A 24565-nucleotide genomic window follows, 5' to 3' on the forward strand; every position below is an offset into this window, starting at 1 on the left:
GTTTAAGGCTCAGCTGGACATGTATTTCGAATGAACAGAGGGGTGAAGTGGAAGTGGTTATTTTTTATTACTTATTTTTTTTTAATTTTTTTTTTATTTTTTGGCTGATGCTGCATAAGCTTGCTTTCTTGCATCAAATGCTTCTACTAATGCTAATACTAATGCTAATGTACTATCTGTTGCTGCCTCTGTGTCATGATGCCTTTATGTGCTGCTGTCTATGTGTCATGATCTACACCAAAAATTAAATAATTAATATAACCGACTGCACTATTCACATTTAACTTTGACCAAGATCATTATTGTGGGTTTCCCCTAAGAAGTGACTTTTACAAGTATGTACTACTTTAATTAAAGACACAGCCCAGTTTCAATTTAAATAAATATATATTTCTCAATTTTTCTGTACTTAACATTATTTTCAAGGATTTATAACTACAGGCACTCCCTGGCTTAAGCAGTACTCGACTTACAGAAATTCAACTTTACATAAGTTTTTGACGGCTGGTGCAAACTTCATGGAGGTGTATTTTCATCCTGTAGGAATAAATGGAGGTATCCTGAAAATATCATAATGTGAACCCAATAACACGTTTTTTTTTTTCTAGTAATTCATTCCAAGACCTCGAAAGTTGAAATTTTTGCTATATAACTAAGCTATTTATCTCTGTAAATAGTCATTTTTATAATGAAAATTGCACTACATTTTCATTGTTATCATATGTTCCATTATAAGAATCAATTTTGAATGCCTTTATAATGTTTTTCTAAAATACATTTCTGGAGATCACGAACAGAAAACACTAAAAGCAATTTGTGCTTTTCTGTTAGTGCAATCTATTATAAACGGGTGGTAAACTCGATCTTATTGCATTTACAATAATACTGATAACTGGAATTGTGTGGGTAGTAGTAGTAGTGGCATGTGATGCAAGGAAGCAAGTGTATGCAGCTTATGCAGCATCAGCCAAAAAAAAAAAAATTACAAAACAAATCCCTCTAAATTTTTGTCCAGTTCCTCCTTAAATTTATTTAACCTATCAACTTCCATAATGACAGATGGAAGTTTGTTCCAGCAATTAACCACCTGCTGGCTAAAGGCAAATTTCTGCACATCTATTCTACATCTGTCTTTCCTTAATTTTAATTTATGCCCCCTTAGGTTCGTAATCTGAACAAGTGGAAGAATTCCATCAGAATTCAGCGTGCTAAACTCATTCATGGCCTTATATACCTCAATCAGATCACCTTGCAGGTGCCTAGACTCCAGCCACTGCAATTTGCAGAACTTAAGCCTCTCTTGGTAAGAGGATCCCTTCATTCCCCTCACCAATCTTGTTGCCCTTTTCTGTACACGCTCAAGCAAATCTACATCCTTCCTAAAATGAGGCCTTCAGATCTGTACGGAGTACTCAAGGCGTGGCCTGACCATCGCCTTATACAGAGGAACAATCACCTCCTTTTCCCTACTAGCAAAATTCCTATATATCATTGATAAAACCCCATGACCTGCCCTGGCAGCCTGTCTGCATTGCTCAGAAAACTTCATATCTGACTGCATAATTACTCCCAGGTTTTTTTAATTTTCTACCACCTTAAGTGTAGTACCACACAGTTAGTATGTTTCTCTGGAGTTACTTCTACCTATATGCAGTACTTTGCATTTGTCAAGGTTAAACTTCAGTTGCCACTTCTCAGCCCATCTGCCCAAATTTTCTAGATTCTGTTGCATTAGCACACTGCCATTACTGTCATTAACAACCCTGCCAACCTTTGTATCATCTGCAAACTTCGACACTAAGCCTGATATACCTTCATCAATATGACTGATAAGTATACATTCCAAACCAGTTCTGGTTGGATGGACAAATTTAGAGCGTCATGGCTTACTCGAAAAAGTTATTTCTGATGAAAGTGGAATTGCAATCGAAGAAGATTATATCCATTGGAAAGAAACAGTTTTGAAAAAAGTTATGGAGGACTAAGAGTCCTAAGACATATTCAACGTTGAAGAAACATGTCTGTTTTTTGAATGTTTCCGAAAAAGACACTGACTTTTAAAGGTGATAAATGTTTGTGGTAAAAATAGTAAGAAGAGAATTACACTCTTGGTTGCAAATATGGCTGGTAATTAAAAACTGAAGCATTTGGTAATAGACAAAAGTAAATAACCCTGATGTTTCTAAGGAATAAAGTCTTTAGAGTTGGACTACACCTACAACAAAAAACCTTAAATGACAAGCGAATGTTTTGAGCAGTGAATTTTAAATTTCGATAGAAAGAAAACAGAAAAATCGTGGTGAGTGTCGACAACTGTCCTGCCCACCTTCACTTGGTAATTTCGAAACTTACAAGTGGGAAACTTGTTTTCTTCCTTCTGAATAATTAGTTTTAACTGCAGCCAATGGACCAGGGCATTATCAAGAATTTGAAAATGCACTACCGAAGGCACATACTGAAAAAAATTATACTGATAATAGGAACCAACCAACCTATAGATTCTGTTATAGATTTGTGGATGTACATACCAGAATTGGCGAATTTTGGAGTTAGATTGTAACGGAAACGACGATTAAGAATTGTTTCGCAAAACCAGGTTTTGCTAAAATAATTGAGCAGGTTTTAGTAAAATGATTTAGCATTAGTAGAGGCATATGATGCAAGAAAGCAAGCTTATTCAGCATCAGCCAAAAAAAAAAAAAAAAACACACCACTCCCATTTCACCCCTCTGTTCGCTCGAAATACCTGTCCAGTTGAGCCTTAAATTTGTTTAGGCTATCAACTTCAACAACAAGTGATGGAAGTCGGTTCCACCAACCAACCACCCGCTGGCCAAAGGCAAATTTCCGCACATCTATCCGACATCCGTCCTTCCTCAGTTTGAATTTATGCCCTCTGAGCTGATTATTCTGAACAAGATGAAGAATCCCATTGGCATTGAGCATGCTCAAACCATTCAAAGCCTTATACACCTCTATCAGATCACCTCGCCGGTGCCTAGACTCCAGACTCTGTAATTTGCAAAACTTAAGCCTTTCTTCGTAAGAGCAACCCTTTGTTCCATTCACTAATCTTGTTGCCCTTCTCTGTACCCGTTCCAGCAGCTCTACATCCTTCTTGAAATGAGGCCTCCAGATGTGTATACAGTACTCAAGATGTGGCCTAACCATTGCCTTATTCAAGGGAATAATCACCTCCTTATCCCTGCTAGAAAAATTCCTGTATATCATTGACAAGACACCATGAGCTACTCTTGCAGCTCGTCTGCACTGCTCAGAGAACTTCATATCTGCCTGCACAATTACCCCCAGGTCCTTTTCATTCTCCACCACTGTCAGTGTAGTACCGCAGAATTGATACGTTGCTCTGGGGTTACTGTTTCCCATATGTAGTACTTTACATTTGTCAATGTTAAACTTCATTTGCCACCTCTCAGCCCATCTGTTCAATCTTTCCAGATCCTGTTGCAGCAGTATAGCATCAGTGATGTCCTTAACAACCCTGCCAACCTTTGTATCATCTGCAAACTTGGACATTAAACTTGATATCCCATCATCAATATCATTCATAAACACAGAAAACAACAACGGACCCACACTGAACCCTGAGGAACTCCACTAATAACATTAAGTCCACGTTGAGCAGTGTCCATTGATTGCCACTCAACCATCCCCTTATCCATAGCAGCAATTTGCCTCCAATGCCACACTGCTCCAGTTTGTGCAGCAGTCTTCCATGTGCAACAGTATCAAAAGCCTTTCTAAGATCCAAATATATAATATCAAAGTTATTCCCTGCATCCAGTTCTTTTGTGACTACATCATAGTATCCAATCAAATTGGTCAGGCAAGACCTGCCCTTAACAAAACCATGCTGCGTCTGAGCTATAACTGAATTCTTGTCTAGATGATCCTGCAGTGCTTCTTTAACCAGTGCCTCCATTAATTTACCTGGAACAGAAGTTAAACTAACAGGTCTATAATTACTTGTGTCAGCCTTTGATCCTCCTTTGTGAATTGGGGTTACATTTGCACATCTCCAGTCTATGGGTACCTCCCCTGAGTCCAAAGAAGCTCTCATAATTATGGCTAGGGGTTTGCTTACTTCCTTTGCTGCCTCCTTTAATATAACTGGATAGATCCCATCCACCCCAGGTGCCTTTTTATGTTTATCCTCAACCATCTCTCCTCCACTTTCCTCTCAGTTATTACAAAATAATCCAGCTCACTGCCAATGTTTACTTTACCTACATCATTCTCCTTCCTGAATAACTCCTCATGCGTGAATGTAGATGCAAAATACTCGTTTAGATTGTTAGCCACCTGAGCAGGATCCTCAACTGTTGAACCATCAATATCCAGTGGACCAATCTGATTCATCCCTTTCCTTCTTGAGTTTAAATAGGTAAAGAACTCTTTTCTGTTTTTCTTTGCATCCTTTGCCAAGGATTTTTCGTAGTCTGCCTTTGCCTGCCTAATCTCCTTTGTGACTTGGTTACAGACCAACTTATATCTATCATAGGCTTCTGTGTCATGTGTTAATTTGTAAGTATCCCATGCATTTTTCTTCTCTGCCATATGCCTCATCAGTTCATCTGACATCCATTTAGGCCTAAACCTTGAACAATATTTCTTAGTTGGTATGTAAAGTCTAGTAGCTTCCAAGATAAGTTCTTTGAATGCTTCCCATTTTGCATTTACTGTTGGTAACATCATCAGTTGGTCTCACTGTATAGAATTTAAATACTGTCTCAGACCATCATAGTCGCCTTTACGAAAACAAAAACCCTTCCCTTTACCTCTGATGGTAGTTACCTCCTTGAGTAAATCCCACTTCAACACACTGTGATCACTGCCACCTAGTGGTTCATTTATCTGCAGATTCTTAATGCATGAAGAATCACTACTGATAATCAGATCAAGAGTATTGCTCCCTCTTGTTGCCTCACGAACATGCTGATGTAGAAAACAATCATCCAATAAATCCACAAAAGCCTTGCTAGTGTGCGAGTGACCAATCCATAAATTCCAGTCAATATCTGGGAAATTAAAATCCCCCATTATAAGACTCTCTGATTTACTGGACCACTCTATTTCCCTGTACAATATCTTATTATTCTCATCGGAGTCATTAGGCCTATAGCACAATCCTACTCTCAATTTTGATTTCCCTATGCTTATGTCACACCACACTGACTCGACACTGCCCTGTCCATCGATGTCGACTGGCTTCACTTCCTTGGACTTTATGTATTTCTTAACTAATAGCATAACCCCTCCTCCCCTCCTGTCCTGTCTATCCTTTCTATACACATTGTATTCCCCAAATTCCAGTTCCGCATTCCTTATATCTGTATGACACCACGTCTCTGATATCCCAACAATATCTGCCTTTGATGCTTTGAGCAATACTTCAAATTCATCAAATTTATTTACCAAACTCCTAGCATTGGTGTACACGCAGGTATACATGCACCTGTTTCTATTCTTGGCTACCCTACCACAACCCATGTGTTTACTTGTACTGCAATGACTCCCAGCAGTCTCTGAAATATCCTGCATCTTGTTTTTCAGGCTTCTGCTCATTTCAATAGAAGCAGAATCACTTCCACCTCTGCCAGTGGCTACTGTTAATCTATTAGTCCTTGTATCCCCCCCAACTAGCAGTTTTCCGACCCACCTAACTCTGCCTCGACAGCATCAGCAAAAATTCTTGCACCCTTTCTATTTAAGTGTATCCCATCCCTGTAGAAGCAATCTCTCCTGTTAACAAGTACAGTCCAGGCTGAAAAAAATTCTACCCCTTGAGCCTTGCACAATCCCTCCAGGGCCGAATTGATCGACAAGGCTCTCATCATATACTCCCTCCTATCGTGTCTGGGCAGAATTGCAGACACTTTCAAATTCAACCCTAATTCATGGCTTTTTTTCAACAGTGACCTGTACTTGTTAAGTAATTCCGCCGGTCTCCTACTCTTAATATCATTAGTGCCAACGTGTACAACTATATCACCTTTTGTGCCCTTAAAAGATGATATCCGCTCTACAACGTCATCAACCTTTGCCCCTGGCAGACATACCCTGGTCCTATTCCACCCATCCTTTTTGCAAAGCATGTTCCCCGCTTCCCTGACAATAGAGTCACCAACAACTACTAGTTCCTGTGGGACCAGCGCATTCTGCCTAGGGGGCTGCCTCTGTGTTGCCTGATGACCAAGTGCAAGCTCTGGCGTTGATGTGGGCGGCTGAGAGCTTGATGGGCCCCTCAATTTATTTCCTTCGAGGGCATCCACCCTGTCCTTCAAGCTCTCATAAAGGCCCATAACAACGCTGAGTTCTCGCCTGATTTCCTTGCACTCCTTACATCGTGCACACACAAAGACATCCCCCTTGGCAGTATCATGTCCCGTACCCGACTGCTCCGACATCAAGCAAACAGTGCATTTTAAAAGACTGTGATTCAGAGGGCAACTGCCCCCCTCAGTTCTCCCCTGAACCACAGCACTCCCATTAGCTTGAACCTTTTGCTTTGCTGCTCTGGTCTGAGTCATGATTCCGATTTAATTTAATAAAATTTCAAAACAAAATGAAATCCTTAAGTTATATCCAAACAGTTATAACGCTATATTTATTTTTTCACTATCTAGTGTTTTCTACGAGTTCCCTTTATATAACTTCCGTATCACGTGTACCACTATAGTTATGTATTAATTATTTGTTACGATTAAGTCGTTATATATATATATATATATATATATAATAGAGTTAAAAGTACTATTACTATTTAATTGACAATAAAGTTTATCAAGATTAATAGATTTACTGATTAATTGACAATATTCTATTATGCACTATAATACACTAAGGTTATGCTATCGTGTAAAAATGGCGGGAATTGACGAACGGTACTTCTACGGACTCGTAAGTATTGATTAGCTTCCAAATCTCGCTATCTCAATTTAGAATAAACTAAGGATCCTGACTAGGTCTATAATCTACTTATAGAAGATAATTTAATATAACAATTGGTTAATAAATAGACTAAATTTGGTTAAAAAAAAAAAAAAAGACCTCTCGTTCAATTTGTAACACGTGGATTTGATACCGTTACCGATACTAAGTAATACCTACAAAATCTCTGTCTAAGTTAAACTTTAAACTAAGTATCGTAACTAGGAATATAAAGCTACTCTAGAAATACGTTAATATGACAATTTAAGCTAATAAATCAGAAAATAAATCAGGAAAAACTTCTCTGTTCCAAGAGCGTCAAAGAGCTTCATCCGCACAGGCTACCCTCGTACAGCATTAGTAGCATTAGATTTAGCATTAGTAAAGACACATGATGCATGAAAGCAAGCTTATATAGCATCAGACACACAAAAAAAAAAACCACCCTTTCATTTCACCCATCCACTCGCTCCAAATGTTTGTCTATTTCTGCCTTGAATCTATTTAGGCTATCAACTTCTACAACATACAACAACAGATGGAAGTTTGTTCCAGCAATCAACCACTCGCTGGCTAAAGGCAAACTTTCACACATCTATCCTACAACTGGCTTTTCTCAGTTTGAATTTATGTCCTCTGAGGCTATTATTCTGAGCAAGAGGAAGAATCTCATCAGCATTGAGCATGCTCAAACCATTCAAGGCTTTATACACTTCAATCAGATCACATTGAGCAATCTTGAGAAGACTTCCAAGTGAGGTCTGATCAGTGGAGAAATTGTTCTTGACGAATTTTTAGGTGTCGATAGTGATGTCATAGTAGCTGAAAATCCGAGCGACTCCCAACATTTTCGAGCGTATTTAAATTACTAGTGACTATCAAAGATCAGTTGGATGAAAATGAGGGCAATATTAAACCTTCCAAACAAATGTTGGTAGCATTTGGAAATTTGCATCGAGGCCTTCAGTGGGAAGAAAATGTAACAGAAAATATATCTGAGTGTTTACAGTTTAAACAAATGCGAACATTTTTGTGAATGGTGTACAGTAGAATTCAGTACAGTACAACAAAAAGTAACCAAATATTTTACGATGTAATTCTTAAAAGTGCGCTACTAAATTGTGGGCATCATGTAAGTAGTAATTTCTTAATAAAAAAAAAAGTGCAGCCATTATAAACCCACTACAGGATGGAAGTCTCCTCAACAGTTCATGCTGAGAGAAATGGGCCTGCTGAATCCATTGAGCATTGAGTCTGCTGAATCCAAGGCCTTATAACAATCAGATTGCCTCGCAGGTGCCTACTCTCTAGAAGCTGCAGTTTGCAGAACTTAAGCCTTTCTTCATAAGAGCACCCCCTTTGTTCCCTTCACCAGTCTTGTTGCCCTTCTCTGTACTCATTCTAGCAACTCTACATCCTTCCTAAAATGAAGCTTTCAGATCTGTACTCAAGGTGTGGCCTGACCATTGCCTTATACAAGGGGATAATTATTTCCTCATCCCTACTTGAAAAATTCCTGTATATCATCGACAAGACCCCATGACCTACTCTGGCAGCCTGTCTGCACTGCTCAGAAAACTTCATATATGACTGCATTTTTGTAGTGTCTCTGAAAGCTGCTTTACTGGATGCTGCATTATTTGTTGGGATCTTCAAAAATCACTAGAGTATTATCTTAAACATCCCAAGAAACCACACCAAGGATAAATATTGAAGCTCTGGCTGATGAGATTACTGTATTATTAAATCTTTGAGATTAGTTAAATTTTGATAGAAATGAGGCATCATATCATATTCCACCGTTTTGCTGGAATACGATACTGCTGGAAATGCTCGTTTGTTTAATTTAGTTAAAACAAAGCCAGAAACAACCTAAGCTACCTTTTCCTAGTTAGTTTTGAATATTCCATTATCAAAAACTGTGACACAGATAGGGACCATTCAGAAACTGTCATGAAGCCACGCAGTATGGTAACTTTTTCATCATGGGAAGGCAGTGTATTTATTTGGGAGGGGGGCAAGGGCAAAGTTGAGGGTATTATTGACAGTGCTATGAAGACAGATGAGCCTCATCTGTCCAGAACCTTTAGTATTATTAGTAGCAAAGTATGCAAGAAAGCAAACTTCCTTAATTTATCAGCCCAAAAAAAACCCCACTATCCTCAATAACTTGTCCAAATCTGCTTTAATATATTTAAACTACCTACTTCCATAACATCAATTAAATTCCAGCTGGAAGCAAATTTTCCATTCATTTATCCTAGAACCATCCTGAAACCTGTTTAATGAACCCATTTAAAGCCTCAAACAACTCAAATGGTGGAAAATTACACTGTATGGAAACTAAGCAAACACTTGCTTAGTTTCCATACAGTGTAATTTACACAACTCAAATGTTTCTTGGCAATAATAACGTTTTTTTTTTTTCCCTCCTAGCTAATCTTGTTTGTATTCTCTGCATCCATTCTAGGAGATCTACATCTTTCCTAAAACGAGGCTTCCAAACCTGTATGAATTACTTAAGATGTGGCTTAGCTTTAAAAGATAGGTATTACCTCTTTGTCCCTGCTGACAGAGTTCCCATATATCACTTACAGACCCCACACCACCACCACCATCATTGAGCTGACCTTGCTGCCTACCTATGCTGGTCAGAGAACTTCCTGGACTATCATCATCATCATCATCATCATCATCAGCCATTTTCAATCCACTGCAGGATGAAGGCCTCTCCAGAAACTTTCCAGTTCCTTCTGTTTTGAGTACTGGCCATCCATTTACTACTCAAAAACTCATGAATTTCATCTATCCATCTCCGCCTTTGTCTTCCAGGTTTTCTTCTAGCTCCTCTTGGGTACCATTCTGTTATTTTCTTAGTCCATGTGTCATGTCTTCGAGCTATGTGTCCTGCCCAAGACCATTTTAGTTCTTTAGTTTTGATAAGAATGTCCTTTACTTGAGTTTGCTGCCTAATCCATGTGTTTCTCTTCTTATCTAACAGTCTGATTCCCAATATAATTCGTTCCATTCTTCGCTGTGTAGTTCTTAGCTTCTCTTCCATTCTTTTGGTGAGTGCCCAAGTTTCACTTCCATAAGTCATGGTGGGGAGTATACATTGGTTCATTATTTTACGTTTCAGACAAACTGGGATATTGCTCTTCAGTATGTGACTATATTTCCTGAATGCTATCCATCCAAAATTTATTCTTCTCTTGACTTCCAGCCATTTATCATTATTACAGCTAATAACTTGTCCCAGATAAGTATATGACTCCACCTTTTCAATTACTGCTCCTTCAATATGGATGAATAGATGAATATGGCTAAAACAAAATTACTTTTGTTTTAGCCATATTCATCTTTAGTCCAAAATCCTTACTAATTGTGCAAACTGATTAAGATTTTCCTCTAATTCTTTGGGATCGTGGCTTATGACCACAATGTCATCTGCAAATCGTAAATGGTTTAGGTACTCTCTGTTCACATTGACTCCTTTCTGCGACCAGTCTAATCTTCTGAAAGCTTCCTCAAGGGCAGCAGTAAACAGCTTTGGAGGTATTGTGTCTCCTTGTCTAACTCCTTTCTCGATTTTAAATTTGCTACTGTCTTTGTCTAGTCTAATAAAGGATGTAGCACTCTCATATATTTTCTTCAAAATCATAATATATGGAGTATCTATGCCTTGTCTTTCCAGTGCCCGAAACATTGCCTTATGCTGTATGGAGTCAAACGCCCTTTCATAATCCACAAATGCCAGGCATAATGGTGTTTTATATTCATTTGCTTTCTCCATTAGCTGTGATATTACGTGAAGGTGATCCATAGTTGAGAATCCTGTCCTAAAGCCAGCTTGCTCTTTCGGTTGATTCTCATCAAGTATTCTTTCTAATCTGTTAGTAATGACCCTTGTGAACAACTTGTAGATATGGGATAACAAGCTAATTGGTCTATAATTTCCAATTTCTGATTTATCTCCTTTCTTATGCAGCAAAACTATGATTGCATTATTCCACTGCTTAGGCATCACACCTTTTCTAATGCACTTTGTGAAGAGCCTTGCCAGTTTTTTGTGTTATGTCTCTTCCTCCCAATTTTAACAACTCTACAGTAACTTCATCTTTCCCCGGGGCTTTCCGATTCTTCATTTTCTTCAATGCATGTTCTGCCTCATCAGGAAGAATATCGGGTATGTCGTATGTGTTGCTACTTTGCAATCCATCTTCCCCACTGCTGGTATCATTCCCTCGCTCCTTGTATAATTCTCTATAGTAGTCTTCTGCTATTTGAATTATGCCTTCTCTGCTGTTTATAAGTACACCATCGCTATTCTTCAGTTTCAGTATCATTTGTCTTTCTGTATTACTGCTCATGGCTGCTGATTTAAATCCTTTGTTTTCCCTTAATGCTTGTTCTACTTTTCTTGTGTTAAATCTTCTTATGTCCTCTCTGAGTCTCTTTCTAATGGCTTTGCATAACTCAGTATACTCAATCTTCTCCCTGTCAGTGTTTTTCTTGCTCTTCATTTGTCGTCTTTGGTTCATCATGACAAGTGTTTCTTGATTTTTTCTAATTGCTAATTTTCTAATTTTCTAATGCATTTCTAATTTTTTCTTCTTTGGATTTCTGTTTCCCTATAGGTTTCTTGGGCTTTATCACTTTCAGAAAGTTGTAATATTCCTCGTCGATATCTTGGTCCTGAGCAGTCTGCAGAAGCTCAAACTTGTTCTTAAGTTCCAGTACATACTGCTTTTTCTCCTCCTCTGTTATTTCAAAGACCTTTGTATTATTTACTCGAGTCAGTTTTTTCCTTTCCTTTCTTACATCTATATCAAGTGTACATCTTACCATTCTGTGATCACTTCCAACATTTACCTTATTCAGGACGGTAACATCATTCACAATATATCTTCTGTTAGTGAGGATGAAGTAGATTTCATTAGTTGTTAATCCATTTGGACTCTTCCATGTCCACTTTCTGTTCACCCTTTTCTTGAAAAAAGTGTTCATTACTGACATTCCTTGAGATTCTGCAAATTCCACAAGTCTTTCACCTCTTTTATTTCTTTCACCAATTCCAAAATTTCCTATAGTTCCTCTTTCTGCGCTGTTTTGCCTTTTTCCAACCTTAGCATTGAAGTCTCCCATAATAATAGTGTAGTGGGTTTTCTGCTCCTCTAGAAGACTCTCAATTTCAGTGTACATTTCTTCAACCTCTTCATCATCATGGCTCGATTTTGGTGCATAAATCATTATAATCTTTAGCTTGTACCTCTTAGAAATCTTGAATATTAGTCTTGACACCCTTGGTGATGTACTTTTGAATTCCAAAATGTTGTTTTTAAAATCTTTATGGACCAGAAACCCAACTCCACCTTCACTCCTTTCACTGTTTCCATTGATGTACAGCAGATTTCCACTTGATAAATTTATAAGTGATTCATTTCTTCTTCTTGTTTTAGCCAAACCGATGATATTCCAATTCACATTTCCTAATTCCTTTTCTAGCTCTAATATCCTGTCTTCACCGATGAGTGATCTACGTTATAACAGGCCAAGTTCAATTTCCGTGCATGGCAGCCTGGTCGTACCCAGAGATTCTTAGCACCCTCTGCTTCCACTCTGATCCTCTCGCTGCCGTAAGAGGGAGAGTGAAAGCTGCTGGGGACTGAGGGCCATTTGTATTGTTGTGCTCTCATTGCTGGACTATACATTTACTCAAAGGTCTTTTTTTTTTTTATTCTCAACTTCCTTGAATTTAGTACCACCGAAATGGTAGTAACAAACTCAAGGAAGTGGAGAATGAAATTCCACTTGCTATTCTGGAATTATTAGTACCCGTAAAAAGTATCTTGCATTTCTCAATGTTCAGTTATAGGATACAAATACTGAGAACCTAAATTTTATTGTTATTTATTCTTTGTCTAAATAATTTTAATTTGTTATAATAAAAGACTCTCCATCCAGATCTGTTGTTTTACAATCAACAGAGATACTAGGAACTAAAAGCTTTGCATTGTATTTGTGGTTTTAATATTGGTGTAAAACTTTTAAATATTAAATCTTTTTGTGATAGCTTATCTATTATTTTATTGTCAAAATAGTATGGTTAATCTATGTTGTTGCACATCCTGGGGTATACGAACATTTCATTAAACAAAATCTGAATAATGAAGCATGAAATGTAAGCACTGTCTCACATATGCTACATGTTTAATAAAGTTGATATATGCTCATTGCATATGACTGCCAGAGGCACTGGAGAAAGAAAAGAAAAAACTTTGGCAGAATTAGAAATGTATTATAAATGTTCATTGAAAAGTTTAAAGTTTTAAAATAAAGTTTAAGTTAAATGTTCTTTTCTGCAATAGAAAATCAGAATATTTGTGCTATCAAACAAGAATAAATTCAGCAATACATTGAGTAAAGATTAGAAAGTTTCGTTATGAAGGTTCTAAATAAGACAATAATAAAAGTTTCATCTATTTTTAAAGAGGAATAAAGAAATGTTTCCAGATTATTGATCACAATATAAGGTAGGAAGATTTTTATTATAATTTTTATCATCGTTAAGGAATTGGCATATAAGATATTAAATAGGCTGTCATGAATGAAGAATGTTTTTTGCTACGTGTTCTTAAGAATATATGTTATCTATAAATAATTCTATATGTGTTACAAGGTGGCATTTAAAATAAAAATGTTACTTTGTTTTAATCAGGTGGCCACCATCCTTGTTTCTTTTAAAGCTGTCTATTAGCATTATTTTGTTGAACGCTTTGAACTATTTTTCTCTATCAAGAACCTCAGATAAGTTATCTTTGTGAACTTGCATATGTATTATACAAATTTTTATGAAAGTATTATCATTTTTTATGATTTTAATTTTTGTACACTTACAAGATTTACTTTTCTAAAAGAGTTGAATTTATTTTTTGATTATAAGTTAAACATTTGAAAAGTCAAATAGCAGATTACTTAGGTAACTGGACCTATGAAAATAAGTGGGTGAATTGAAGATTGATTGTGGAGAGGGAAAAATACAAACAAATAGATCTTAATTCTTAAGTTAAAAGGAATGCAGCGGGTTTTGCTCACTTCATTAGAGTTGGATTTTATATGACTGCAAAGTTGTAAGGAATTGGTTTTATGGTATATTAAGTAGAACACCTTTCAGCAAAATCTAAATTTCAACTTTTCAGTTCATCTGCCTAAATTTGTCCAGGTCTTTTTGAAGTAGCATGTGCTGATTACTGGTATTAACTATCCTGTCCACCTTTGCATTGTCAGTAATTTAAACATCTTATTTTAAAGTTATAGTAATTTAAAGATGTTTAAATTACTAAAAAAACCATTAATAAGTATTGAAAACAGAAATTTTAACAATAGCTTAATTATCACTCTGTCTCCTTGCCACTTAGCCATCCCTTTATCCATAGCAGTAACTTTCCCCTAGTGTCACACTGGTCCTGTTTTGTATAGCAGTCATACATGTGGAACAGTATTGAAGGCTTCACTGAAATCTAACCATATACAGGCACTCCTTGACTTACGCACTTTTTTTTTTTTTTTCTTTCCATATACATAAGTGCGTTTTATACGTAAGTCCAATTTCGGTCTTATAGATAATTACATTTACAGTACAGTATAACTCACTGAGACTTATGATTTGTAACAAAGTTAAATAAGGCCAAAAAAAAACAATGAATAATAATTAGCATTAGTAGAGGCATTTGATGCAAGAAAGCAAGCTTATGCAGCATCAGCCAAAAAAAAAAAAAGAAAGAAAAAAAAAAAAAACCACTCCCACTTCACCCCTCTGTTCGTTCAAAATACCTGTCCAGCTGAGCTTTAAACTTATTTAGGCTATCAACTTCCACGACAAGGGATGGATGTCTGTTCCACCAACCAACCACTCGCTGGCTAAAGGCAAATTTCCGCATGTCTATCCTACATCTGTCTTTCCTCAATTTGAATTTATGCCCTCTCAGGTGATTATTCTGCGCGAGAGGAAGAATCCCATCAGCATTGAGCATGCTCAAACCATTCAATGCTTTATACACCTCTATCAGATCACCTCGCCGGTGCCTAGTCTCCAGACACTGTAATTTGCAAATCTTAAGCCTTTCTTCGTAAGAGCACCCCTTTGTTCCATTCACTAATCTTGTTGCCCTTCTCTGTACTAGTTCCAGCAGCTTCTTGAAATGAGGCCTCCAGGACTGTATACAGTACTCTAGGTGTGGCCTGACCATTGCCTTATACAAGGGAATAATCACCTCCTTATCCCTGCTAGAAAAATTCCTATATATCATTGACAATACACCATGAGCTACTCCTGCAGCCCGTCTGCACTGCTCAGAGAACTTCATATCTGCCTGCACAACCACCCCCAGGTCCCTTTCATTCTCTACCACTGTCAGTGTAGTACCACAGAGTTGATACGTTGCTCTGGGGTTGCTGTTTCCCATGTGTAGTACTTTACATTTGTCAATGTTAAACTTCATTTGCCACCTCTCAGCCCATCTGCTCAACCTTTCCAGATCCTGTTGCAGCAGCATAGTGTCAGTAGTGTCCTTGACATCCCTGCCTACCTTTGTATCGTCTGCAAACTTCGACATTAAGCTTGATATACCATCATCAATATCATTTATGAATACAGAAAACAATAATGGACCCAACACTGAGCCCTGAGGGACTCCACTAATAACATTAGTCCACGACGAACAGTGTCCATTGATTACCACTCTCTGTCTTCTCCCCCTCAGCCACCCCTTTACCCACAGCAGCAATTTGCCTCCAATGTTACACTGCTCCAGGTTGTGCAGCAGTCTTCCATGTGCAACAGTATCAAAAGCCTTTCTAAGATCCAAGTATATAATATCAAAGTTATTCCCTGCATCCAGTTCTTTTGTGACTGCATCATAGTATCCAATCAAATTGGTCAGGCAAGACTTCCCCTTAACAAAACCATGCTGTGTCCGAGCTATAACTGAAGTCTTGTCTAAATGATCCTGCAGTGCTTCTTTAACTAGTGCCTCCATATGTTTTCCTGGAACAGAAGTTAAACTCACAGGTCTATAATTGCTTGTGTCAGCTTTTGATCCTCCTTTGTGAATTGGGGTCACATTTGCACGTCTCCAGTCTATGGGTACCTCCCCTGAGTCCAAGGAAGCTCTCATAATTATGGCTAAGGGTTTGCTTACTTCCTTTGCTGCCTCCTTTAATATAACTGGATAGATCCCATCCACCCCAGGTGCCTTTCTTGTGTTTATCTTCAACAATTTCTCCTCCACTTTACTCTCAGTTATTACAAGATTCTCTAGCTTACTGCTAGAGTTGAATACACCTCTGGCATTCCCCTTGCTGAATAACTCCTCATGTGTGAATGTCGATGCAAAATATTCATTTAGTTTGTTAGCTACCTGAGCAGGATCATCAACAGTTGACCCATCGATATCAAGTGGACCAATCTGATTCATCCCCTTCCCTCTAGAGTTTACATAAGTAAAGAACTCTTTGCTGTTTTTCTTTGCATCCCTTGCCAAAGATTTCTCGTAATCTGCCTTCGCCTGCCTAACCTCCTTTGTAACTTGGTTACAGATCAACTTGTATCTATCATAGGCTTCTGTGTCATGTGTTAATTTGTATGTATTCCATGCATGTTTCTTCTCTGCCATATGCCTCATCAGTTCATCTGACATCCATTTAGGCCTAAACCTTGAACAATATTTCTTAGTTGTTATGTAAAGTCTAGTAGCTTCCAAGATAAGTTCTTTGAATGCTTCCCATTTTGCATTTACTGTTGGTAACATCATCAGTTGGTCTCACTGTATAGAATTTAAATACTGTCTCAGTCCATCGTAGTCACCTTTATGAAAGCAATAACCCTTCCCTTTACCCCTAATGGTAGTTACCTCTTTGAGTAAATCGCACTTCAGCACAGTGTGATCACTGCCACCTAGTGGTTCATTTATCTGCAGATTCTTAATGCATGAAGAATCACTGCTGATAATCAAATCAAGAGTATTCCTCCCTCTAGTTGCCTCCCGAACATGCTGATGTAGAAAACAATCATCCAATAAATCCACAAAAGCCCTGCTAGTGTGTGAGTGACCAGCCCACAAATTCCAGTCAATATCTGGGAAATTAAAATCTCCCATTATAAGACTCTCTGATTTACTGGCCCACTCTATTTCCCTGTACGGTTTCTTATTATACTCATCAGAGTCATTAGGCCTATAGCACACTCCTACTTTCAATTTTGATCTCCCAATGCTTATGCCACACCAAACTGACTCGACACTGCACTGTCCACTTCACTTCCTTGGATTTTATGTATTTCTTAACTAATAGCATAACCCCTCCTCCCTTCCTATCCAGTCTATCTTTTCTGTAGACGTTGTACTCCCCAAATTCCAGTTCTGCATTCCTTATATCTGTGTGACACCAAGTCTCTGATATCCCAACAATATCTGCCTTTGATGTTTTGAGCAATACCTCAAATTCATCAAATTTATTTACTAAACTCCTAGCATTGGTGTACACGCAAGTATACATGCACCTATTTCTATTCTTAGCTACCCTAACACAACCCATGTGTTTACTTGTACCGCAATGACTCCCAGCAGTCTCTGAAATATCCTGAATTTGGTTTTTCAGGCTTCTGCTCATTCCAATAGAAGCAGTGCAAGAATCTCTTTCACCTCTGCCAGTGGCTACTGTTAATCTATTTGTCTTTGTATCCCCCCAAGCTAGCAGTTTTCCGACCCACCTAACACTGCCTCGATAGCATCAGCAAATATTCTTGCACCCTTTCTATTTAAGTGTATCCCATCCCTGTAGAAGCAATCCCTCCTGTTAACAAGTACAGTCCAGGCTGAAAAAAATTCTACCCCTTGAGCCTTGCACAATCTTTCCAGGGCCGAATTGATCGACAAGGCTCTCATCATATACTCCCTCCTATCGTGTCTGGGCAGAATTGCAGACACTTTCAAATTCAACCCTATTTCACGGCTTTTTTTCAACAGTGACCTGTACTTGTTAAGCAATTCTGCCGGTCTCCTACTCTTGATATCGTTAGTGCCCACGTGTACAACTATATCACCTTTTGTGCCCTTAAAAATGTAGAGTACTATAATGTAGAGTACAGTATTTATTCAAAAGTAATTTAATCTAATACCTGTAAATAGTATTGTATAGCATATAAACAAGATACAACGTACAAGAACAAAAATAAACAAGAGGGTTTTTTTTTTTTTTGTAAAAATTAAAACAGTGAAAAGAGATAAGCAATCAATTGCACACACAAATTGCAACTAACATAATACATGCAAGTGAGATATGGAGTAATAAGTTTACAAAGCTAAAAAATAGGAATTAAGAGAAGATTCTGAAAATTTATGGAAGGGGAAACGCACTTTACCATAATAATGTAAACCAGAATTCCAGCTTTCGGTATTAACGCAAATTCAGTAAGATCAAGTTTACTACCCGTTTATAATAGATTGCTCTAACAGAAAAATGCAATAAACCAGAAACTACAAATTGTGATTTCTTTGTGATTTCTTTGTGATTTCTGGAAGTCACTACCATAAAGGTAGTGACTTCCAGAAATCACAAAGGCATTCAGAATTGATTCTTATAACCAAACATAGCAATAAATGGTGTTGGAGTTGTTGAAGTAGGGTTTTTTTAGGAGCATCGGCAACTAAGGCCATATTGCTCCATTTATACTGTCTGTAAATTGCGTGTGTTCTGTGGTCAATTTTCTGTTTGCTGGGCGAAAAACTTGAGTTTCCGGGACAATAAACGGTGAGAGTGTAGCGCATTTTAATGGTTTGGATTGGTTTTTTGAAATTTGATTCTGGAAAGCGAATGATTCTTCTGATCATGTTAACCACTTCCTACTTATTTCAGGGCTTATGATTGTCTCTGACTGGTAGTCCTTCCTCTCAGTCAGTAGCAGCATTTGTAAACACGTTGGCTGCGTGTTTTGTCTTTGCATCCTACAGTTAAAAGTGATTTTTGTGTTATGCTTATTTGACATAAATTTATATAAAACTAATAAAATTTCCATTATAAAAACTACCTTTAGAGAGATAAATAGCTTAGTTATATAACAAAAATTTCAACTCCTGAAGTCTTGGAACGAATTACCAAAAAATATGTTATTGGGATCACGTTTGCGATATTTTAAAGATACAATGGTGTCTCTGGAATGGATTAATATCGTAAAGCGAGGGTCCACTGTATATGGCAGCTGATTTTGGCACTTTGTGCACGTGGTACAAAACTGTTGATATATTTTCGATATACAGTATTTTTATTAATTTTGAGAAGTTTTGTACGTATCTATGAGTTGTAAGTTGTTTGCACGTAAGTATACTGTACTATCAAAATTATTTTTTCTCCATTCAGCTCCTTTGTGACTGTCTCAGCAGATGTGACATGTTAGATATCTACCCTTTACAAATTCATGCTGTGATTGCAGTATAACTGTTTTCCCCTCAAGATGATCCTGCATTACCTTTAAAGCACTGACTCCATTATTTTCTGGAGCACAGAAGTCAAACTTACAAGTTTGTAATTATGTACTTTGCCCTTTGATTCCCCCCCCCTTGTGAATAAGAAACATCTTTTTTTTTTTTTGTGTTTTTTTTTGTTTTTTTTTTAAATTTAATATCAATAAACAATTGTTAACAAAATTTCATATTTACATGGACATTCAGAGTTACTGAAACAGAATTGACCTTTTATAAATCTTACCTTAATGTTTGTCTCAGTGTATTTAAGCACTGTTCTGTAGAACATTAAAGCATCAGTTGAATTCCTTACACTGCAAATGCCTATTCTTGACACTGAAGCAGTTTTTCAAACAGTTAGGAATATTTTCTCAGTTTTCTCCTCAAGGTTTGTTAATTTACCACTTCTACTGTCGTTCTCTCACTTTCTCCCCCTCCCCCTATCTGACACAGGTTTTTATGGAATTCCAGGGCAGAAAAAATTATATTTATGATAACTATATAATGTCGGTGTAAATACACCATAGTTAACCCATAGTGTATTTACACTGATATTATATAGTTAATTATCAAAACCCATAAGGATTATGCCTAGTGCATTTAATTTTCCAAAAAAATTTATAATAACGAATGATAAGGGTAACGTGTTTTCTTCAAATATTAGTAATTTTAGAGTAATTTCTGATTTTTGCACACACGTGCGTGCGCACAATATGCTTTCAATCCGTAACCTGATTACTTTATTTATAAGCCCCCTTCCCAACCATATGTAAATATTGCATTTTATGAATTGTTGATTAGTGATGCCAGTCTCAAAACCTGAAATGTCCAACCACATGGTGGTTGGGCATTTTTATGTCCGACCATCACATTTTATTTCATTTTATTTTGCGCACGCACGTGCGATGTGCTGTTTTTAATCGTATATATTTAAGCATTTTCTGAAAATGTGTGCCACATGTAAGGATTGTTTGAAAAGTTCTGAGACTTGCCACACTTGCATTAGTTTGCAGTGGTTTAGCAGGCATGTCATGTAGCAGGTGGGACTATGTGACACCTGCCTGAATTAGTAGCTTAGACGTTGCTACTACACCTTATTGTTTGTGTTTGCAGTTGTGTAGAAAATAAAGAATACTTTGCTGTGGCAGATGAATACAGTATTTAAAATTTCAAAGCAAAAAAATGTTATTCAATTTTGTGTGACGCTGTGAAAATGTGGCCAGGAGATGCTGGAACATATTTAGTGAGCTTATGGAATGCAGATGCATTAAGTAAGGCATTTAAGGATCTTAAGGTGGTGTTGAAGAATTCCCCCTTCTGTAGGAAAGGCTTTGAATGACTGGTGATAACTATTTGCAATACTATGGTATTGCTGTTTTTTTTTTTTTTTTTTTGCTTGAGAGATGCAAAAAAAATCTGAGATTGAATAAGCAGTTGTTTCTGCCACAGAATAATGCCAGATGACATCTAGCACTAGACACTCAGGCCATTGGAAGTAAAGCACTGCAAGGCTTTACCCTATACTTGAATCTTGTCCCATGTGTTTAGGTGTATTTTAAACATGGCCTAAGAGGACACAAATTTGGTAATACAGAGGTGTAAACAGTCACTGCTTCTGTTGCTCTGTGGAAGAACCTGGTGAGGTTTATTCTATTGCATTGGTTTGAGAAATGGATAGAATGTTGCATGAAGTAAATTACACATGAAGACGATTTAAAAAAAGTAACTGTTCCTAATGCTCCAGACAGTTCTAATTCTGAATAACAGGAGTGGCCTCAGAACATATCAAATATCTCCTCATTTCTTTAGCAGTTTGAGAAGCTTAAAACTTGGTCAACATTTTTGAGATTTTTTTTTTTTTTTTTTTCATTCCTCAGAAACATATCGTGACAAAGAAAAACAGCAATACTCAAAGCAGGACTACATGGAAATCTCGAAGACTTGCACAGAGTTATGATTATGGAGGTAACAAGTCATCAAATGTTTGATTGTTTTTAATGTTACTTTTGCATTTCAATTTTGTATATTAATGAAGATGGATGTTTTTCTGTCCTAACATAGGTTTATTCCATCTTTTTCACGAAAAACAAAACAAAAAACTGCAGTTTTGCTTTTAAATTTGAAATTTTTAAGATAATTCAACAGATTTTTGCTTTGAATTTTGTTTTTCATTCTCTAGTTAATGAATTGGTCATCTGTTGTTACTAGTCTATATTGCATAAAATTTTGGAACACATCAAAGGAATGTGATGTAGTGTTTAAGAATACATATGCACAAATTTTTCCATGTTATTAAAAAATCTGGAAAGTAAAATATTTGCTTTGTATACTAGATATGTCAGATCGATGTCAACTTCATGTAACAGGAAATTCAGTGTGTAATTAAATAGAAATACATTCAAAAATAAATGTAGCATTTCATGGCGAAGGTGATAGCATCATACATGCTGAATATTATTTGTATAATTTATCAATAAACTTAATCTTCCTGTGAGCTGTGTTAATCGTGCAGGTGCATTAACCCCCAGGGGCTCATATCTGGTGAGTATGGGCTTGGCCCCAGGGTCCTGAGCTGGATATCGTGATTCCCTTCTGCTTCTCCTCTCTCTCTCTCTCTGGGTAACTCAGGATTTTTTTTTTTTTTTTTTTGCCCCCGGCTGGTGCAGCAAAAGCCTTAGGCTTCCTTGCACCATATAGCTAATAATAATGTTTCCTAGAAGTGAAATAGCAAAAAAAAAATAGAACTGTGAAAGAAAAAATAACAGGAATTGTTAGTGAAATTTGACAGAGAAAGAGTGGTTTGAAAATTGTCATAACTAGACTGGTGGAACGGTGGCAACCTCTGACAAATCTATTTAAAGAAGAAGTTAGAAGTGTGTGAAAAGTCATATTAGCATTTTTCAGAATTATCCAATTGAAATGTGCAATGAAATCACCAGCGAGTGGCACTGGTTCATGTCCATATCCAGTTCATAATCCAAAATAAGTTTGAAAGAAGACAAATTAATGAACTCCTCAAGGAAAAGAGCAACTTCTGAATCACAAACTTTTGGTTCCAGTAATCCTGAACAGTCAAAAAGATAGCTAGACAGTTATCTTTCTAGACAGTTTTTCATATTCCTCTTCTCTGATTTAAAAAGTATCTTCCTTGTTTTTTTTAAATGTAATACTAAGATTTGTAAACCTGAACATAACTCTTCAAAAAAACATGGCATTCATCCATTTAGTGTGTCATTACTCTTTAATATGTTGAAGAATGATGTGTAAATTTGTTAGACCAACAGTTGTTAAATCTTCTGTCTCCATTTTGGGAGTTACCAATGTGGGCCGAATCAAAAAGATGATTTCTGGCTTTTAGTATTTGTCCTGACAAGTTTACAGAGAATATTCTGTTCTTTCATTTACTGCAGAAATTCTGTAAAGCTGCCTGTAACTACATGACAAACAAATATAAATTCTTTGAATATCTGTTTGGATTTTCAAACTTTAGCATAACATCTAAAAAGAGCAAGCAAGATTGTTTAAGCCAGAAGAGAGACATGAACAGAAGTTGCCAGTGTTCTACAGTCTATAAGTAGTTCAACATTTACCTAAAAACAGCCAGTGTGCACACACATTCAAAACCTTTTCCACTTTAGTTTTATGCATTAATTAAAATTGTTTTAAACTGTTTTTCATTTTAGTACTTTCTTTCTAGATTCAGTGGATGCCACTTATTGTGATCGCTTTGAGACATAGCTTAAATGATAACAATAACTGAGAATGCAGCTGTTCAGTGCTGTTTTTTGATACAGAATTTAAATGTGTGTGTAAAAAGGTGGAAGTGGATTGATTGAAAACATAAAAATCAAGCAATATAAAACACTTCAATTTGGCTGCCCACTGTTTCTTTGAGAAAGTCATCAACAAAAATTAACTCTCTTAATGTTTCTGGAAATCTATACAAACCATTAAAAACAAAGAGAATATTAAAATGAAGAATTAGAAAATAGTTAATGCTGTACTATAAAGCAATCAGGTTTGGTAGTACTACAAAGACATTACTTCTTTCATGGAGTTAGAACACCAACAACCATACAGAGTGTATGCAGCAACAGAAGTAACTGTTGGAGATGGGTCATAAATCACTTATCTGTTACTTTGTCACTGATACTACAAAGTCGTTCTTGCAGTTAAAAATAGCTGTGAAAAGCTGCTACTAATTCACTGTTTACTTGTTTATGTCTTGGTATTTGTCATGAGTTAAGTTTTTGTTAAAACTTAAAAAGTTCATACAATAAGTACTGCAGAAAAAGATGAAATGTTTTGCTTAAGCATAATATGAATTATTTTATAGTTTTCAGGAAATACATATGAAGAAAGGTTGTTCCAGAAAACAAAAGTTGAAGGGATGAATGAGGAAGAAGAAAAGTTCTGTGAATTTGAAGTTTAACAGTAAATAAAGCAATGTATGTAAAAGAATAAGAGAAGTTTACCTCAATATGATACGTAGAACACTTCCGTATGATACTCTCCAGAAATTAAAATGAAAACAATTAAAAAAATCTAAAACCTTACATTACAGTAAGAAATAAATAAGAATAATTAAAAATCAAATGAACACAATTAAAAATCAAATTAACGCAATTAAAAATTAAGTAAAAATTTTTAAATTAATTTTTTACTTAATTTTTAATTCCATTAATTTGATTTTTAATTATTGTTAATTATTTCTTACTGTAATGTAAGGTTTTCGATTTTTTAATTGTTTTTGTTTTAATTTCTGAAGAGTATCATACGGAAGTGTTCTATGTATCATATTGAGGTTAACTTCTCTTATTCTTTTACAAATATTGATATCAACGTAGAATGTATTGATCATTATAGCTCTGATTCATACTATAAAGCAATATAAAACAAATGCTGCAAATGTTTGGACTAGTTTGGAAGAGAGAGAAGAGGAGAGGAGAATCATAGATGTCAATTTAGAAGAACAGTGCCCATAGAAGTATCTATAGTAAGAGCAGGCAGTGGAAACAGAACGTCTATGAGACACAGTGGAGGACTTTGTTAGAGATGGATCATTAATTAACCTGATTGATCTCTTTTGAATAGTC

At 36.5% G+C, this 24565-nt stretch overlaps 1 protein-coding gene across 1 annotated transcript in view; it reads left to right on the forward strand.

Annotated features, from left to right (window-relative positions):
• The window catches only part of LOC150077385 (uncharacterized), a 214918-nt gene that overhangs the window by 113632 nt on the left and 76721 nt on the right, over positions 1-24565 (forward strand). The window contains exon 8 of the mRNA XM_090386145.1: positions 21347-21434. Within this exon, the coding sequence (XP_090242271.1) occupies positions 21347-21434 (88 nt within the window). The remainder of the gene's footprint in view (positions 1-21346; positions 21435-24565) is intronic.

This window comes from Mastigoproctus giganteus, chromosome 12 (assembly GCF_048544385.1).
Source record: "Mastigoproctus giganteus isolate SK-2022 chromosome 12, ASM4854438v1, whole genome shotgun sequence".
NCBI classification, from domain to species: Eukaryota; Metazoa; Arthropoda; class Arachnida; order Uropygi; family Thelyphonidae; genus Mastigoproctus; species Mastigoproctus giganteus.